Source organism: Strongylocentrotus purpuratus, unplaced genomic scaffold (assembly GCF_000002235.5).
Source record: "Strongylocentrotus purpuratus isolate Spur 01 unplaced genomic scaffold, Spur_5.0 spur5_scaffold_18, whole genome shotgun sequence".
Taxonomy (NCBI): Eukaryota; Metazoa; Echinodermata; class Echinoidea; order Camarodonta; family Strongylocentrotidae; genus Strongylocentrotus; species Strongylocentrotus purpuratus.
This window is the reverse complement of record NW_022145603.1, coordinates 7,079,422-7,094,893: the sequence shown is the minus strand read 5'-3', so window position 1 is coordinate 7,094,893 and position 15,472 is coordinate 7,079,422. Positions and strand designations below refer to the sequence as shown.

The 15,472-nt window shown below is 33.8% G+C and overlaps 1 protein-coding gene across 1 annotated transcript in view; it reads left to right on the top strand.

The window, feature by feature from the left end:
• LOC586217 (fibrillin-1) overlaps window positions 1–15,472 on the top strand; it is a 51,824-nt gene that overhangs the window by 22,931 nt on the left and 13,421 nt on the right. The window contains exons 20-33 of the mRNA XM_030989113.1: window positions 580–696; window positions 2,019–2,267; window positions 2,717–2,845; window positions 3,838–3,966; window positions 5,291–5,413; window positions 6,091–6,203; window positions 7,067–7,292; window positions 7,879–8,004; window positions 9,180–9,305; window positions 9,663–9,785; window positions 11,797–11,919; window positions 13,064–13,189; window positions 14,016–14,141; window positions 15,182–15,283. Coding sequence (XP_030844973.1) covers window positions 580–696; window positions 2,019–2,267; window positions 2,717–2,845; window positions 3,838–3,966; window positions 5,291–5,413; window positions 6,091–6,203; window positions 7,067–7,292; window positions 7,879–8,004; window positions 9,180–9,305; window positions 9,663–9,785; window positions 11,797–11,919; window positions 13,064–13,189; window positions 14,016–14,141; window positions 15,182–15,283 — 1,938 coding nt within the window. The remainder of the gene's footprint in view (window positions 1–579; window positions 697–2,018; window positions 2,268–2,716; window positions 2,846–3,837; window positions 3,967–5,290; window positions 5,414–6,090; window positions 6,204–7,066; window positions 7,293–7,878; window positions 8,005–9,179; window positions 9,306–9,662; window positions 9,786–11,796; window positions 11,920–13,063; window positions 13,190–14,015; window positions 14,142–15,181; window positions 15,284–15,472) is intronic.

The following is a 15,472-nucleotide window of genomic DNA, read 5'->3' as shown; positions in this document are numbered from 1 at the left end:
CTCCGATATGAAAAACTCTGAGAGTACCCACTTCCACATCTCACTCTTTGTTCATTTGTTATGTTGTGTGTACTCCTCATATAGATACCGATGAGTGCCTTTCTACGTCCCCATGCCACATCTTCGCGAATTGCATGGATACAAATGGCTCTTTCAATTGTATGTGTATGCCAGGTTTCTCTGGTAATGGCTTCAGCTGTGTAGGTACGACATTTCAGATTTTTTTATTTTCTAATTCCTTTGAAAAAAGTACACATTTTAACATATTAAATGCAAATACATACAAATGTAAAGACATTATGCGAGAAATGAGTAATATATGAGAGGGAAAAAAAAAAGATTCCACAGAATGTGCGCGGAAATGCTCTAGTGATTGGAAACCTGTCATATAAACTGACTTTGTTGAAATTAACTTCCGTATACGATGATGTTGTCTACATGTAGTATGCTGCTCCTTTCGCTGTATAATAATACTTGATAGTTTATACAACATTTCTTAATGAAATTTTCGTTTATTTTTCCTGTAGTGTGTACATGCTATAAGAATTAATCCATCCAAATTTTCACTTTCTTTAAAAGATAATAATGAGTGTGATCAATCTCCTTGTGATGAGAATGCTGCATGCAACAACACAGATGGGTCCTTCTCATGTACCTGTCTTGAAGGTTATACTGGGAATGGTCTAAGTTGCTCAAGTAAGTAGATACAATATTTAAGAACAAATATCTCTCTCTTTCCCCCTCTCCGGATTCATTCCTAGGTTCACCAGCCTTTTTCAGGCATTTACTCACAAAAGAATACCTCTCTCTCCTTTTACCTCACAACTTCTCTCCTTTTACTTCCATCTCAACAATTTCAAGTAGTCCTCAATAGGACTAAACACAAAAGAACTGTTTACTCTCCTATAACTGCTCTCAATCTCTTTGTAGTCGCATATATTAAGACAAAGATGTCTATATCAATACAAGATTATGGTTATTATTTTATTTTTACTCTTGTATAATATCTTGAATGTATTCTGTTTTTTATCATTTAATATTTAACGTCTCAATGTAGCTTTTAGTTGTAACAATTGTTACATTTGATAAACCATGTCAATTCAATTGACATTTTTAATCTGAATTTTCAATGGATATGTGCTTAGGATGAAATATGAATGTATTACATTGATGAAATTTTCATTTCATTTACTTATTGAATTATTTTATGTATTCAAATCATGTAAAAAAGTCTATGAAATAAATATTAAAGTAACAATGATTATCAATTAATCATATAGTGTTTATACTCTTTTTAATCTCCTCTTTATTGCTGTCAATAATTCTTGTCTGTCAGTAATAGACCGGTTTGATAATGAATATATATTTGTGCAGAACCCCTGGTTAATAGTTATTTAAGTCAGAGCCTATGTATGGCTATACTTTTGATGGAATCAAATTTGCATTCAGTATTTGTTGCCATGTCTTGAAAGCCTATGGCAAGCATCTGAGTTGTCAGCATAAAATTAGCAAACAGCTCTAGATGAACAGAGCATGTATATGTATGTGTATGCGTGTGTATTACATCATCATAGGCTTAATTTCAGTGAAACCTGCTTTTCATAGTGACCACCTGAATAGAAAGGACATATACAGAAAACCAATCCATCGTGACATCAGCTCCTGCTCTGTTGAAGTCTCTACTCATAACAATTAGGAAAAAAGTATTTTCTTTCAAAACTTTAGGAAATCCCTTTAGACCTATCTTCGCTTGCAGTTATTATATCTTTCTGCATTATGTTTATGTTATCCAATATAATGTAAAACACCTAGAGAATTGAATTGTAATTGTTATGCACGAGATACAATTAAATTACAAATTATTTTTATAATCGACCTCATTTTATGGTTCTCTTCAATAAAGTTTCTCAATGAAACATAAACAAAAAAGAGTAGTTATACATGTAAAGGCTGCTTTTCTTGAGTATTCTTTGTAGACAGGTCTCACTGTATGCTGTTCATATTGTCATTTAATGTAGATATCGACGAGTGTGAAGTAGACCCGCCGTGTGGTGTGTATGCTGACTGTTCAGACAATGAAGGTGCATTCACATGTTCCTGTATGCCTGGTTTCCAAGGTGATCCCTACGCGGCATGTACCGATATCATTGAGTGTCAGAATCCATCCTTGTTCACATGCCATCAACTAGCGTCTTGTGTGAATACTCTTGGAAACTATTCGTGCAAATGCAACAATGGTTACGAGGGAGATGGGATATCCTGCTCAGGTATAGATCATGAAGATAATGACAATAATGATAAGAAGAAGGGGAAACAAAGAAAAATAAGGATAATGGTAGTTATAATAATGACAATAGTAATATTAATATCAATGATGCTGATAATACTAATGATAATTATAATTATATTAATTGCAATAATAATAATCATAATAATAACAATAGTAATATTATTTATGATAATCATGGTAATCGTAACTATAATGTTGATAAAAACAATAATAATTACAATGATGATTATGATAATAGCTCAATGACTTGAATACCATGATTACGAACATGTAGTTGTATACAAATACATTTTGATAAATAATCTTTTCAAAACTTATTAAGAGTAACAAGCTTTGCAGTTTACATCCAATGTACATCCACCAATAATCTGTAATTGATATTGTATCCTTTCATTTCCCATCCAATGTATGTCTATGGATATGTAGATCAAGATGAATGCAGTGATGTCCTTCAATTCTGTGGACCAAACAGTAACTGCACTAATCTGGAGGGCTCTTATGAATGCATGTGCTCCGAAGGTTATGTGAGGGAGAATATGGATAGCAATTGTACAGGTATGGTATCTTTTTACAGGGATGGTAAATAACAAAAATAATATATGAATCTTATATTAAGTATGGAATTCATATGAATACATCATATGAATTAACTCTGTTTTTCACAATTTGTTCTACTTTTTGACAACTTTCCTACCTACGGATATCGTTTTCGCATCTTTAAACAATTTTTTTTTTAAATCAGGCGTACAGTTACAAAGTCACATGACCTTTTGTCTTTGCATGTCAACCCAACAATTGCTCATTTTTGTGATTTGTGTACAAAATATATGGAAATGTCATATTTCCTAAAAAAGAGATAAAACATTGGTTATTGGGTCTTGTTTAAATTTAGGTGTTTGTTTTGGGAGTCAAAGTAGTTAAATTGTAGTTAGAAATAAAAAACAATGAATTACAAAAGTTGAAAAAACAATGAAATACATAAGAAATTATCAAAACAAGAGATAACATAAGGAATAACCTAGCTCTTCCAAATTTATCGTCATAATATTGTTTCAAATGGTCTTACAAATACATGTAGTAACATAAAAATGCTTAAATATAAAGAATATATGATTCATGGGTAAAAAGGTGAATTTTATGACCTTATTTGTATAAATTACCATAAATATGCAAATGAGTAAATTTTTCAAAAATTAATTTTACTATTCTATTCACTTCACTTGACATTCGTGCACATTTTTTCGGCGATCGGCCGAAATCTTGGGGGGGGGGGGCGTAATGCCCCCCCCCCCCCCCCCCCCCCCGGCCATCTTAAGACCTCAAATAGCCGGGCCTTTTTAGAATCTCTAGTAGTAAAACTACCCATCATTCTTGGGAATACAATAGAATATAGGAAAACCACAAAATAAATGGATCATTCTGACAGAGAAAATATTAGTAGTTTGAATAAGGGGAAGACTACAGAGGCTCTGTATTATTTCCTGTATAAATCAATTTGTTATTATTATCATTATTAATATTGTTATTTATATCATTATTCCCGACAGATTTTAATGAATGTGACAATGTCCAAAACACCTGTCCTCCAGACATCTCTTCGTGCGAGAACACAGGAGGTGATTTTGTGTGTACATGTACTTCTGGGTACCAGAATGATTCACCCAAGACCTGCATTGGTAAATGATATGGAATTACTATGTTTTTGTATTATCATTGTAAGTAAGGAGGATGCTCGGGAAAATTAGAATAAGTGGAGGGAGAGAGCGTCATGATGGCGCGAAAGCCAGTAACCCCTTGTAAGAGGGAAAATGCTGACCTTGGTCAATGATGATGTACAGTTTAAACGAGAAGGTCCCTTAGTTCTTGCTGTACCGCCTGCAAATACATGTACATGTGACAAAGAGACTGCATGTTCATGTACAGTTAACAACTAAATTATTCATCCCTTACAAAGTAAAGTATAAAGTTTTGTGATGTTATAAGTATGTGAACAAATTGATTACTAGAATTTGGCAGTTATTTAAAAGCATTTTCAGTCAAGCATACTGCATGTACATGTCCAGTATAATTATGGTCGCCAATCTATATCACTGCCGGTGCTAGAATATGAATCATGCATTCTAAATATCAAAGAGTTATTATATACCACTAGATGTACATGTACATACATTGTTTGAGAAAATACAAAATTTGTTTAGGATCTTTTCTTGTACATGTCCAGTATAATTATGGTCGCCAATCTATATCACTGCCGGTGCTAGAATATGAATCATGCATTCTAAATATCAAAGAGTTGTCATATAGGCCTACCACTCGATGTACATGTATATACATTGTTTGAGAAAATACCAAATTTGTTTAGGATCTTTTCTCATATTACCATCAAACAGTGCTAAATGAGTGAGGAACAGAAACGTGAAGGACTACCCCAAAAAACAAAGTTATACTTTACAATAATTGTCTATTTTGAAATTGAATATACCTTTATTAGGAACTGTTGTTAACATTAGACAAGGTAAATTAATTCCCTACAACTTCTGTACACATAACAAGATAATTATAGGTGTTTGAAATTATCCCATTGCATACAGGAACAGTTATTTAAACTCTCTTCAGAGGCAACAGGTAAAGCATTGTCTGTCTTTTTGTAAAATCTTGATACCAGCAATTATTTCAATGTCCGGTCTTGGAGTGTAAGAATTGAAGAATTGTATAGCTATACATATACTGCAAATATATGTTTGAGTATCTGTACAGGGCTTAGAATCATCGTCGGGGTATTAAGCTATATGCAAACCACAAATATAATTATTTTTATTACTATTATGAATGGCGGTCCTTATGAATAGCGAGGTATTAAGTTGCCTATGGTTTCCTCGTTTTTTATATATTGTCACGCGTTATGGTTGGTGGTCCTTATGAATAATGGTCCTTATGAATAGCGGTCCTTATGGATATCGAGCTTGATCCATTATTTGTATTACCTGCTTCCCCATCTAGACAAAGACGAGTGTAAAGAAATTATTCCTGTCTGTAGCAACAGTCACAAATGCATCAACACTGTGGGAGACTACAGGTGTATCTGCACTGAGGGCTTCACTGAAATTGAAGGAAACTGTGAAGGTAATTATAATAATATTCAGCATTTATATAGCGCTTTATACATCTTGGACGTCTCTAAGTGCTTTACAGATATACTATTACCCCGGTCATTGGGTTCAGTGCTTGCCTGCACAATCTTCACTCCCTGGGGAGCATTCCAGCCAGGCGTGACTTGACGCTCAAAATATGTTTGACCAACAACGATGGTCGCATCCTACCAGTTGCCCATTTCAACACCTGGATGGAGAGTAGCAAGTGTAGGTTGATATCTTGACAAAGGATATTAGTGGCGTGTCGGGATTCGAACCCTCGACCTTTGCATATAATATGCCGTCCTGAAAAGGAAAACCCCAAATGTAGCAAATCTCCCGTAATAGTCATTTGGAATATCCACTGCTACGCCAACTCCATTCGTTTAATAAGCATAAATTTATAAATTACCATAAATATGCAAATGAGTAAATTTATAAAACAATTGAAATTACCATATGATAGTATTCTTTACACTTCACTTGACATGCATGAAAGTTATCACTCTTTATGGGAAGGGGCAACCCACGCCTCCCGGGCTATGCAGTTTCAAAATAGCCCTGGCTATATAGGGTTAAACCAAGTTTTATATATACTTGTTGACTTCCCCTTTAAGTAATTACAAGAAATAATGAAAATCAAACGTTTTATTTTTAATCATATTTTAGCGTCCTTAACCTTGCAACTGAGGGTAAGATTTGAAGCCATTCTCGGTGCCTTGATTGCTGCCAATCCATCTATTATCGAATCTGTTACAAATCAAGAGCAACTTGAACGTGACGTAAGTCAATTCCATATTTACTTTTACATTTGTTTAAAATATTTTAATTTGTTACATTACTTGAATAAAAGCGACTCTAGCATTCATGTTTCTGATTTAGTCTCTGTCTTAGAATATACTCTTTTTTTTTATCCATTTCTGTGTGTGAAATCATTACAAAATGTGATATATATGTGATGTATGCAAAATATGAAACAATAAACTGAAACTGGAAATAGAGAATAGATCAAACTGCATGCGGGCTCTAATGTATCATAACTTGCATCACCAGTTACTTTTATGTTTATTGAGAGTGATTATAAACTAGAAAAAAAATATTCTAAGAACCAATATTTGAAGCTCATACTTTGAATAATATAGTGAGATGGAAAATAGTTTTGGGGGATTGTTATTACACCTTAGATACACCTGTATATATTGTGCCTTGTGTGAATTCACAGGCGACAAGAATAAAAATTAAACACCACCTCTGGAAAGAAAGAGATGTTTTGTTACACGTTCACTTAGATTTAATTGCCATACCTTCTAGAATTGTCTCCCTGCTCAGGTCACAGAAGTAAAGTCCCTTTTAACAGTAGGCTGAACAAAAAAATGAGACTGAAAGCTTTTTGAAGATTAACTATGATTTCCCCCCAAATTCACCCTCCTAAAAAACAGTACTGATTGATCTAGTTAAAATCATAATGATAATAATGGTTTCATATTACAGAAGAGAATATATGGGCTTACGTGTTTATCTTGGTGAAAATACGTCTGAATCAATCATTTTTCACAAGAAAGTAAAGGTCTCCCCATTCCCCCTCCCTGGAAAATTTTGTTTTTGACTTTTGAAGAACATGCAATGTGTGTCATTTTATCTTTAGATGCTGATGTTTCTCCAAGGCATTTCAGAACTTGGGGAATCTGTATATATGGCTACAATATCAGATGTGAATGTGACCAGTCCCTATGCTGTCATAGACTTTAGGACAGATGTTGCAACAACACTAAATATCAACGACACAGTATTGGAATCGTTGTTCAACAATGCTCTACCAAGTAACCAGCGCTTTGGAGTTTCAGGAGCCGAAAGTATAGTCAATCAAGAGGGTAAGGAAGGCATAACAATACATGAGCATGAGTTTCCCTTGGGAATTGACACCATTTGGGTATTTCCCCTAATATAAGAGAGGGATGGGAAATTTCTTTTTGGCACATTGAATCCGCTGTGTGCGTTACTTCTGCCCAAATTAATGCTACTTCCACCAAGTCCATGTCAGATGTAGCATTTATGACATACTGCAGACCATATCTCTTCAAAGGGCAGTCCAACTTTTGCAATGAGTTTTGTTACATGAAGCTGAAAAATAAGAGAAACACAATGGTGAAAGTATGATGTAAATTGAAACAATAAGAAAGTTACAAGTGTTTGAAATATGAGATCATTACATCCTTGCAAATCACAATTGGGCAGTCTGGTCAGGGGCTTGTCAGATATATTTATTGTACTCAAATTGAAGTTTCCATGAAAGCAACATACCTTTTTATTGTTACTTAATTTACATGGGAATTATTCATAATTTACGGCCCAATAATGTGTGGAGGGAAAAGGAATAATGTTGGAATACTGTAAACTGCAAAGGATTAAACCTGAACATGATAATATGTTTTATATTGTTGTTTTTTCTTGCTGCAGATGTTGATGAATGTGCTGATGATCCAGTCCCGTGTACTAACGGAATGTGCACTAATACCATTGGGTCTTTCTTCTGTACTTGCAATGACGGATATATTGAAAACGGAGCAAGAACTGCTTGTATTGGTATGTACAAGGGAATTTTGTAACAAAGAAAAACATGCATAAACATATCCCTTTGGTATTAATATTCATTAAGACCTGTTTATCAAGGCTACCAAAGGGAAACAGGAAAATTGGCAACTGTAGACACTTGGCCTTTCTAGACCAGTTCTTTAACACATACCATTATTATGTTGGTTTGGTTAATGTAAAAGCACATCAAACAAGCAGCTCGCAGTCTGAAAATTTTCAAGTTACAAACAAATTTAGAATATAAAAAACAAAAATACATATTATAAGTTAACTTTTGCAGAAATTATATAGCATTGATCAGATAAAATCGAAATCGCAAAACGAAATAATTTGTTTGATTTAGTAAACTAGTAATACACTTTTATGTTGAAAGACCAAGACTGTGAAAAGGAGAGAATGGAGAAGAAAAAATGGAAAGTCGTTTGAGCGAAAGAGTTCAGAAAGTATTTAACAATTGATCTAAACATTTCTATTACACAAATTGAAATTAAGCATAAAAATATGTATTGGAAGAGATAAAATTAAACCGTAATAATTCTGTTTTTCACTTATAAATGTAAACACAGCGTTCATCTAAATCAAGAAAGTTGCTCATAAAATTAGACTGAGTATTTGAATAACAATATTGGGTAATTTTGTATAAGATATTGCACATTATATTGGAGAAAGAAGCCCAAATTAAATATTTGGCAAGGGCATAAAATTGCAGTAACAATTGAACGCTAATGTATTAATGAAACAACGGATCAAAATGTGTTTACAGTGTAATGTAATCTGAGATTAAATTGAATAAAAATGTATGTAGCAAACGATTATTATAGCGGTTTGTTTAAAACCAAACATCTACTGATATGCATGAAAAAACGAAAGTTGTATGTCTAAGCAAATCAGAGTTCAAAAGGTATTTAACAATGGCTATTGCTATTGTTAAATGTAATGATATCATTAATCTGTATTTCTGCCTAGATGGAGCTATTATAAGTGCTCACTTAAGACAGGTGGACTTCATAGATAGGTATCCACTAAGGCTGGCAGGGTAATTGTCATGGGGGTAATTGTGCTGGAGCAGTTGCAGGGGGTAACTGTCCAGGGGTTAAATGTCCTTGTTGAGTAATTATCATTCGGTTGTTATACTGTATGGATTTCTTGATTCCTTTTTCCGCCAGATATTGATGAATGCGAAAAAGATTCCACCCTCTGTGCTAATGGAATATGCGTTAACACCGATGGTTCTTATACTTGCAACTGTGACGTAGGGTTCCAACTAGATGTCACTGGTGTCAATTGTAGTGGTATGCTTTTCTGAATTTTGCTTCTTTCTTGTAGAGTTGCTTTCTTGCCATAAAGGTGGAATTCCCCTATAATCAATCCATCTTTACACAATCCCCCCTGCTCCCCAACCAATTACCATCCTGAATTCAAATCTGCTCCATTTTCTCTTTAAAAAAATGAATATTACCTCTTTAAAAAAGTGAATATTTCATCTTGCTGTAAAAACCAAGACGTACATTCCAATGTAGTCCTACATGTATTTCATGTAAAGACACATTCCTTATATGTAAATTATTTTTTAGTGTACAAAGTTGATAAAGTGTATCAACATTTTGAAAGACTTTATCTTCTAACCGATACCGTTGTCTCCTGTATAGACATTAATGAGTGTGATGCTGGGAATCTCTGTGCTAATGGAATTTGCCAAAATAACGAGGGATCATACATGTGTTCATGCATTCCTGGATTTGCAGTAGATTCAACAGGGACTACTTGTGATGGTAAGTAAATCTTAAAATCATTTTTTTTAAAGAAACCCCATCAATATTTGTATCAATTTATTTCTTAACTCTTATCATTGGTTTATACCATCAATGCAACCTTTTTGTAACAGCCCGCAGAATTGTTGCCTAGAGAATACCCTCAAGGTTGTCTTGCCACCATGCAAACCTCTCAATTCTGTTTTTTGTATATTCTGTTGGATTATCTTTCCTTCTCCTTTTTTCTGTTATACTTGTAACTTCCTAATAAATTTGTAAATGTCAATGTATTTCTCTGTGCACATAATCTGTTTGAATTGTATTTTTATTGGAATTATGAAAATACATAAAGAGGTTCCTAAAAGAACGCAAAAGTTGAGATCTATGACTTCAACGACATCATTGAGAAAATGTCGTTTTGTTTATTGCATATCAGACAACTTTTTCATCCATGTAAAATCAATACAAGATTATAATGTGTGTGTGTGTGTATTGAGTTTTTACATACGTGTATCATATATGATTATTTATATTTATTATTTACCAACCTTTAAACGTCACCATCCGAAAGACGTCATATGTTTGAGTAAGGTATTTTTATCCTAGGGCTTTTTAAGGATGCAATTTCATTTTTAAAATTGGTTAGTTTTGCAAAAAGAAGGAGCTAGAAATTGGCATATGATGGCTTGCCCTAAGATCAGCTGTGTCAACAAAAGCAAGACTGCTCTTGCTTTATAAATGAAGGCACCATTAATGAAATGGGGGCATTCAATACACAACATTGTCCGTCTAGCGAAGTTGTTGCAAAAGTAGCAAATTTTAGAAAATTATATTGCCTCTAAAAAATAGCCCCAAAATCAAAATTCCTTCATAGTAATAAAGACTGATGATCTTGGAGAAAATTTCCTTCCCAATAAAAGAAATAAAATATCAATGTCATTTCGTCTACAAATCTGATTGAAGTTACAGATGTCAGCATAGCATTCTTTTGGGGCACCTTGTTTAACCCCATTTTAACTGGGCTATTTCAGACCAGGTTTTTACTGGGGGGGGGGGTCAATTTGACCCCCCCCCCCCCCCCCCCCCCCTCCTCTAAGATCTCGGCCGTTTCACTGCCAATCGCCGCGAAAATTTGCATAATGTCAAGTGAAGTGTATAGAATACTATGGTAATTTCAATTTTTTGAAAAATTCACTCATTTGCATATTTATGGTAATTTATGCAAGTACAGCTGTAAGGTCATAAACTTCACATTTTTGCCCATAAATCATACTTTATTGATATTTAAGCATTCTTTTTCACTACATATATTTGTTAGACCGTTTGGAATAATAATACAACACAAAAAATTGGAAGAGCCAGGTTATTCGTTATGTTATCTCTCATTTTGATCATTTCTTGTGTATTTCATTTTTTTTTTACTTTTATTGTTTTTTGTTGTTTTTGTTGTTTTATTTCATTTATAACTACAATTCAACTATTTTGACCCCAAAACAAACACCCAAACTTTAAACAAGTTTAAAGAACCAATGTTTTATCTCTTTTTAGGAAAAATGAAATTTCTACAGGGGGGGGGGGGGGGTCAAATTGACCCCCCCCCCCCCCAGTTAACGTAGGGTTAAAGAATTTTTTTAAGGAAACGGATACAAAAGGCTGAATTATTGTCTACTTAACTTTAGCCAAGCTGCCACTAAACGGCTCTTATGAAATTTAGAAAGTAAGAATATCAATCGAAGAGTTCAACTGTTGAATCTATGTTCTGCTTGTGAACAGGACCTTTTCCAAGTCGATCTATGTTCACGTACTACATCTTTACCTGAATTACTATTATTAATTATTTAATTTGAATTAATTTAATCATTCTACTTGAATCATTTCATTAATATTAATGTACTTGAATTAATTATTCAACTTTGATCTTAATCACATTAAGAATACAAAGTACCAGACTAAAACGTAACTGGATTTATATTCCATCGGTTATGATCATAAAAAAGGCTAACATGTTCTTCTCAAAATTGCCCCTGATTAGATATTATCGAGTGTGAGGATCCCTCCCTGTGCGTCGATGGAACATGCAACAATATCATGGGGACGTTTAGTTGTGACTGTAACGATGGATATGAGAAGAATATCAACGGAAAGGCTTGTAATGGTATGCTGATATTTCTTTATATGATTTTCAATTAGACAGCCAAACTCTTTTTCATGAAAGAATACTGTGGTTTGATACTCTCATTCAGAACGTCTCTACAGAAGAATACAACAAATTCTTCCCAGAACTACATGCTTACATTTCTGTGATCTGCTTACAACTTTCTCAATCTTGATCACTCCTTCCTTTCCTTTCCTCTTTCCATTTCACCTATTCATTATAATATTTTGTATACCCCAGTACATGTACTGTATATTTTAAAAACAATGCATATGATATTCCAAGTGACAATATAGTATACAAATATGCACTGCCTTGAGAGGTTCTGGTTAAAACTATGCGCAAGAGGTGACTCCAATAGTACAATAGTATTTGCTGAGGGTACTTTTGGAGTCACCGAGGCCCATAGTTTAAACATTACCTCGAATAGAAGGCATGGTATATTTGTTTTATATCCTGCATCAAAAATTTATTATTAAAAAAAAAAAAAAAAATTAAAATGTCAATTTTTATCTAAAAAGATTTAAAATATTTTGTTTTCATTAAATTAAAAATAATTAAAAATTAAAATTAAAAAATTGATTCAATTAAAAAAAAAAAAAATCACATTTTTGTTCAACTCCCAAATAGTAAACCGAAATAGTACTCTTATAATAGTACTTTCTAAAAATAGGTTAAATATTTATGGTCATGTGACGAGCTCTCAACCAATCAAAAGCCAACAAATTTTTGATGCAGGATACAATTTATACTATCTAGTTGTCGATACTACCCCCCCCCCCTTAGAAATTCATTGATTACCATGCAACTGTTGAAGACTGTGTTCAGCCTTCTTATCACTTTTTTTTAAAGGTGTTGCATACATTTTTAAATCAAATTTGCAAAAACCTGACATTTTTTGCAAGCTTACACAAATTTGTGTGATTGCATGTTAGGCCAACTTTGAACGATGTGTCATTTTCCACATGTTTTTCTAAAAAATACTGTTTTCACTAAATTTAACTTTAAATTGTATAATTACAACATATACCGGTATGTATTCATGGAACTTTTCTTTTCTATTGAGACCAACATAACTATGATAAAATGAAATGAAATGATCAATGGATTACTTCTATTCTTATGTTTTCTTTCCCATATTTAGATATCGATGAATGTGCAAACATTCCAAACCCATGTGGGAATGGAACCTGTAACAATATTGACGGGACTTATGGGTGTACCTGTCACCCTGGATTTGAGGCCAACGAGAGCGGTACTGCCTGTAATGGTAAGATTGTTACCACTGGCAAACAGATGGGCATGTGGGGGGGAGTTTCACAAAACTTGTCATCAGTGACAAATAACAATTTTTGTTATAAGCTGCTGAAATCCTTGCTTATGATTGGTTATCAGCAGATTTGTCACTGATTATTGTCATTTGTCATTGAAAAAAGGCTTTGTGAAACAGGTCCCAGTTCTTACCTTTATCACAAGGTTAATGTCTGTATGTCTGTCTAGTTAAAATGATATCTCAAGAACCACTTCAGAAATGAACTTCAATCTTGAAGATAGTTTGTATCACTACTGGAAGACGGTCTGAATAGATTATAGAGTAACTAGGTCCAAGGTCATTAATGAAATTCCTGGTATTTGCCTCGTTATAGCGATATCGCGATCTAGAATCACTAAAGATTTGAGGCACAAAATTGGTGATATTATGTATTACCCTATAAAGACAATCTAATTGAATTTCCAGTTTATAGGTCAAAGGTTACAAAGTTCAATTTCAACATTTTAGATATAGCCTTTTTGCAAATAAACAAAAAAAAGGACCACAGGAGATACGAGGCTTAAACTTGGTGATCGTGTGTATCACCATATGAAGATGATCTGATCAGATTATTGGTTCAAAGGTCATAGAAGTCAGTTCGTGAATTTACAGGTTTTAGCCTTACTATTGCGATATCTCAAGAACCATAGAAGATGGGCTTTTTGTTTTTAGTGTGATATTTCATGGATAAATCCAGCCATTTCCTATACCTTTAGAGCGGATGCATATATGAGACGCAGTGGCATTTATGCTCTTTTTTAATGTATTTTTGATTCTTTTCTAGACATCATTGAGTGTGCTGGTAATGCTAATCCCTGTGGTGATGGAGAATGCACTAATACCGATGGATCTTACATGTGCATCTGTGACAGCGGCTTTAGATTAAGTGTGGATGGCAGTACATGTGACGGTATGTACATGTACCCAAAATTTCTACAATTGATAACATATAACGTCGGTGGGGTGACAAAACCTTGTATCTCTAAAAATCATGAATTTTCAGGAGAGCGGAAAATTATTTCCTGTCTCAACAGACTTAGTGCTGTGACACCGTCCTTTGTGTGGAATTTGTGAAAAAACCGAGACAGGAGGCGTTCCATGGATTTATCAGGTGGTGTCGTAGGCCATTAGGTACACAATTATGAAAAAAAAAATCAAAATCTCAAAAAATTGAGATACAAGGTTTTGTCACCCCACCGACTATGAAGAGAACGTATACGTTTAATAACTAATGAACTTTCTCATTCTTGTTATGTTGTTGTGGAAGAATATCACCAAAAATAATTCCCCTGAAAGGATGGCTTTCCAATTCCAAATGCCATATTCAAATTATGCCAAGAAATAAATAAAGGTTGTGGACCACACTTTCATGCCACATACTTGTGTATTTCCATATGTATTTTTCTGTGTACAGTTCATGGTAATGGAGCCTTATACCCCGGCTGTATCTAAATGTCTGCTTTATCAGAATACTTCAAAGAATCCATCTCCTCAAGTACCCTTTGGGTGTTTTACTGGATATTGAACCCAACACCCATCTCAGTTCACATAAAAGAGTAAAGGCTTGTTCCGATATGAAGTAAACCACCGCCCAAATGTATAAAGGAATGGCAACGTCATAACTGAGGCCTTGCCCATATTCCCTGAAGCACTGTGTTATAAGATACAGAAATGTGACGGATAATACACAAGAATGCTACTAGATTGGACATTACCAATATTCTGGCAATTAATATTTTAGACGTAGGCAGCGAAATTGTACAGTTTTATGTTTATATAGAGGACATTACTCATCATTTAAAAAGTTTCTTCAACGTTTAAATTGTATCAGTAAGATATAAAGCTTCTCTCTCTCTCTCTGCTTTTTGGCACCAACCCCCAGTCAATGAATGTATCAGAGTATTATTAATGCATTAATCCAAACATTCTACAACTTTATTTTCTGTTTAGCCGAGTGTGGTGGAGCTGTTTGTCAGAATGGCGGAGCATGCGGGAGTACTAACCAGTGTGATTGTGCTAATACTGGTTTTACCGGTACTATGTGCGAGACTAGTAAGTACCCCTCCCCTGAAAAAAATATATAAATATAAGTTTAGTTTTAATAATTATAAGAAATACATTAAAATGACAAGTAAATGATAAATCAATGAATAAAAAGGAAAAGTATTAAATAAATGAGAGATAATTTTATTAGTAAATATGTGCAATTGACAAAACAGGTATATTGATACTGCAACATCT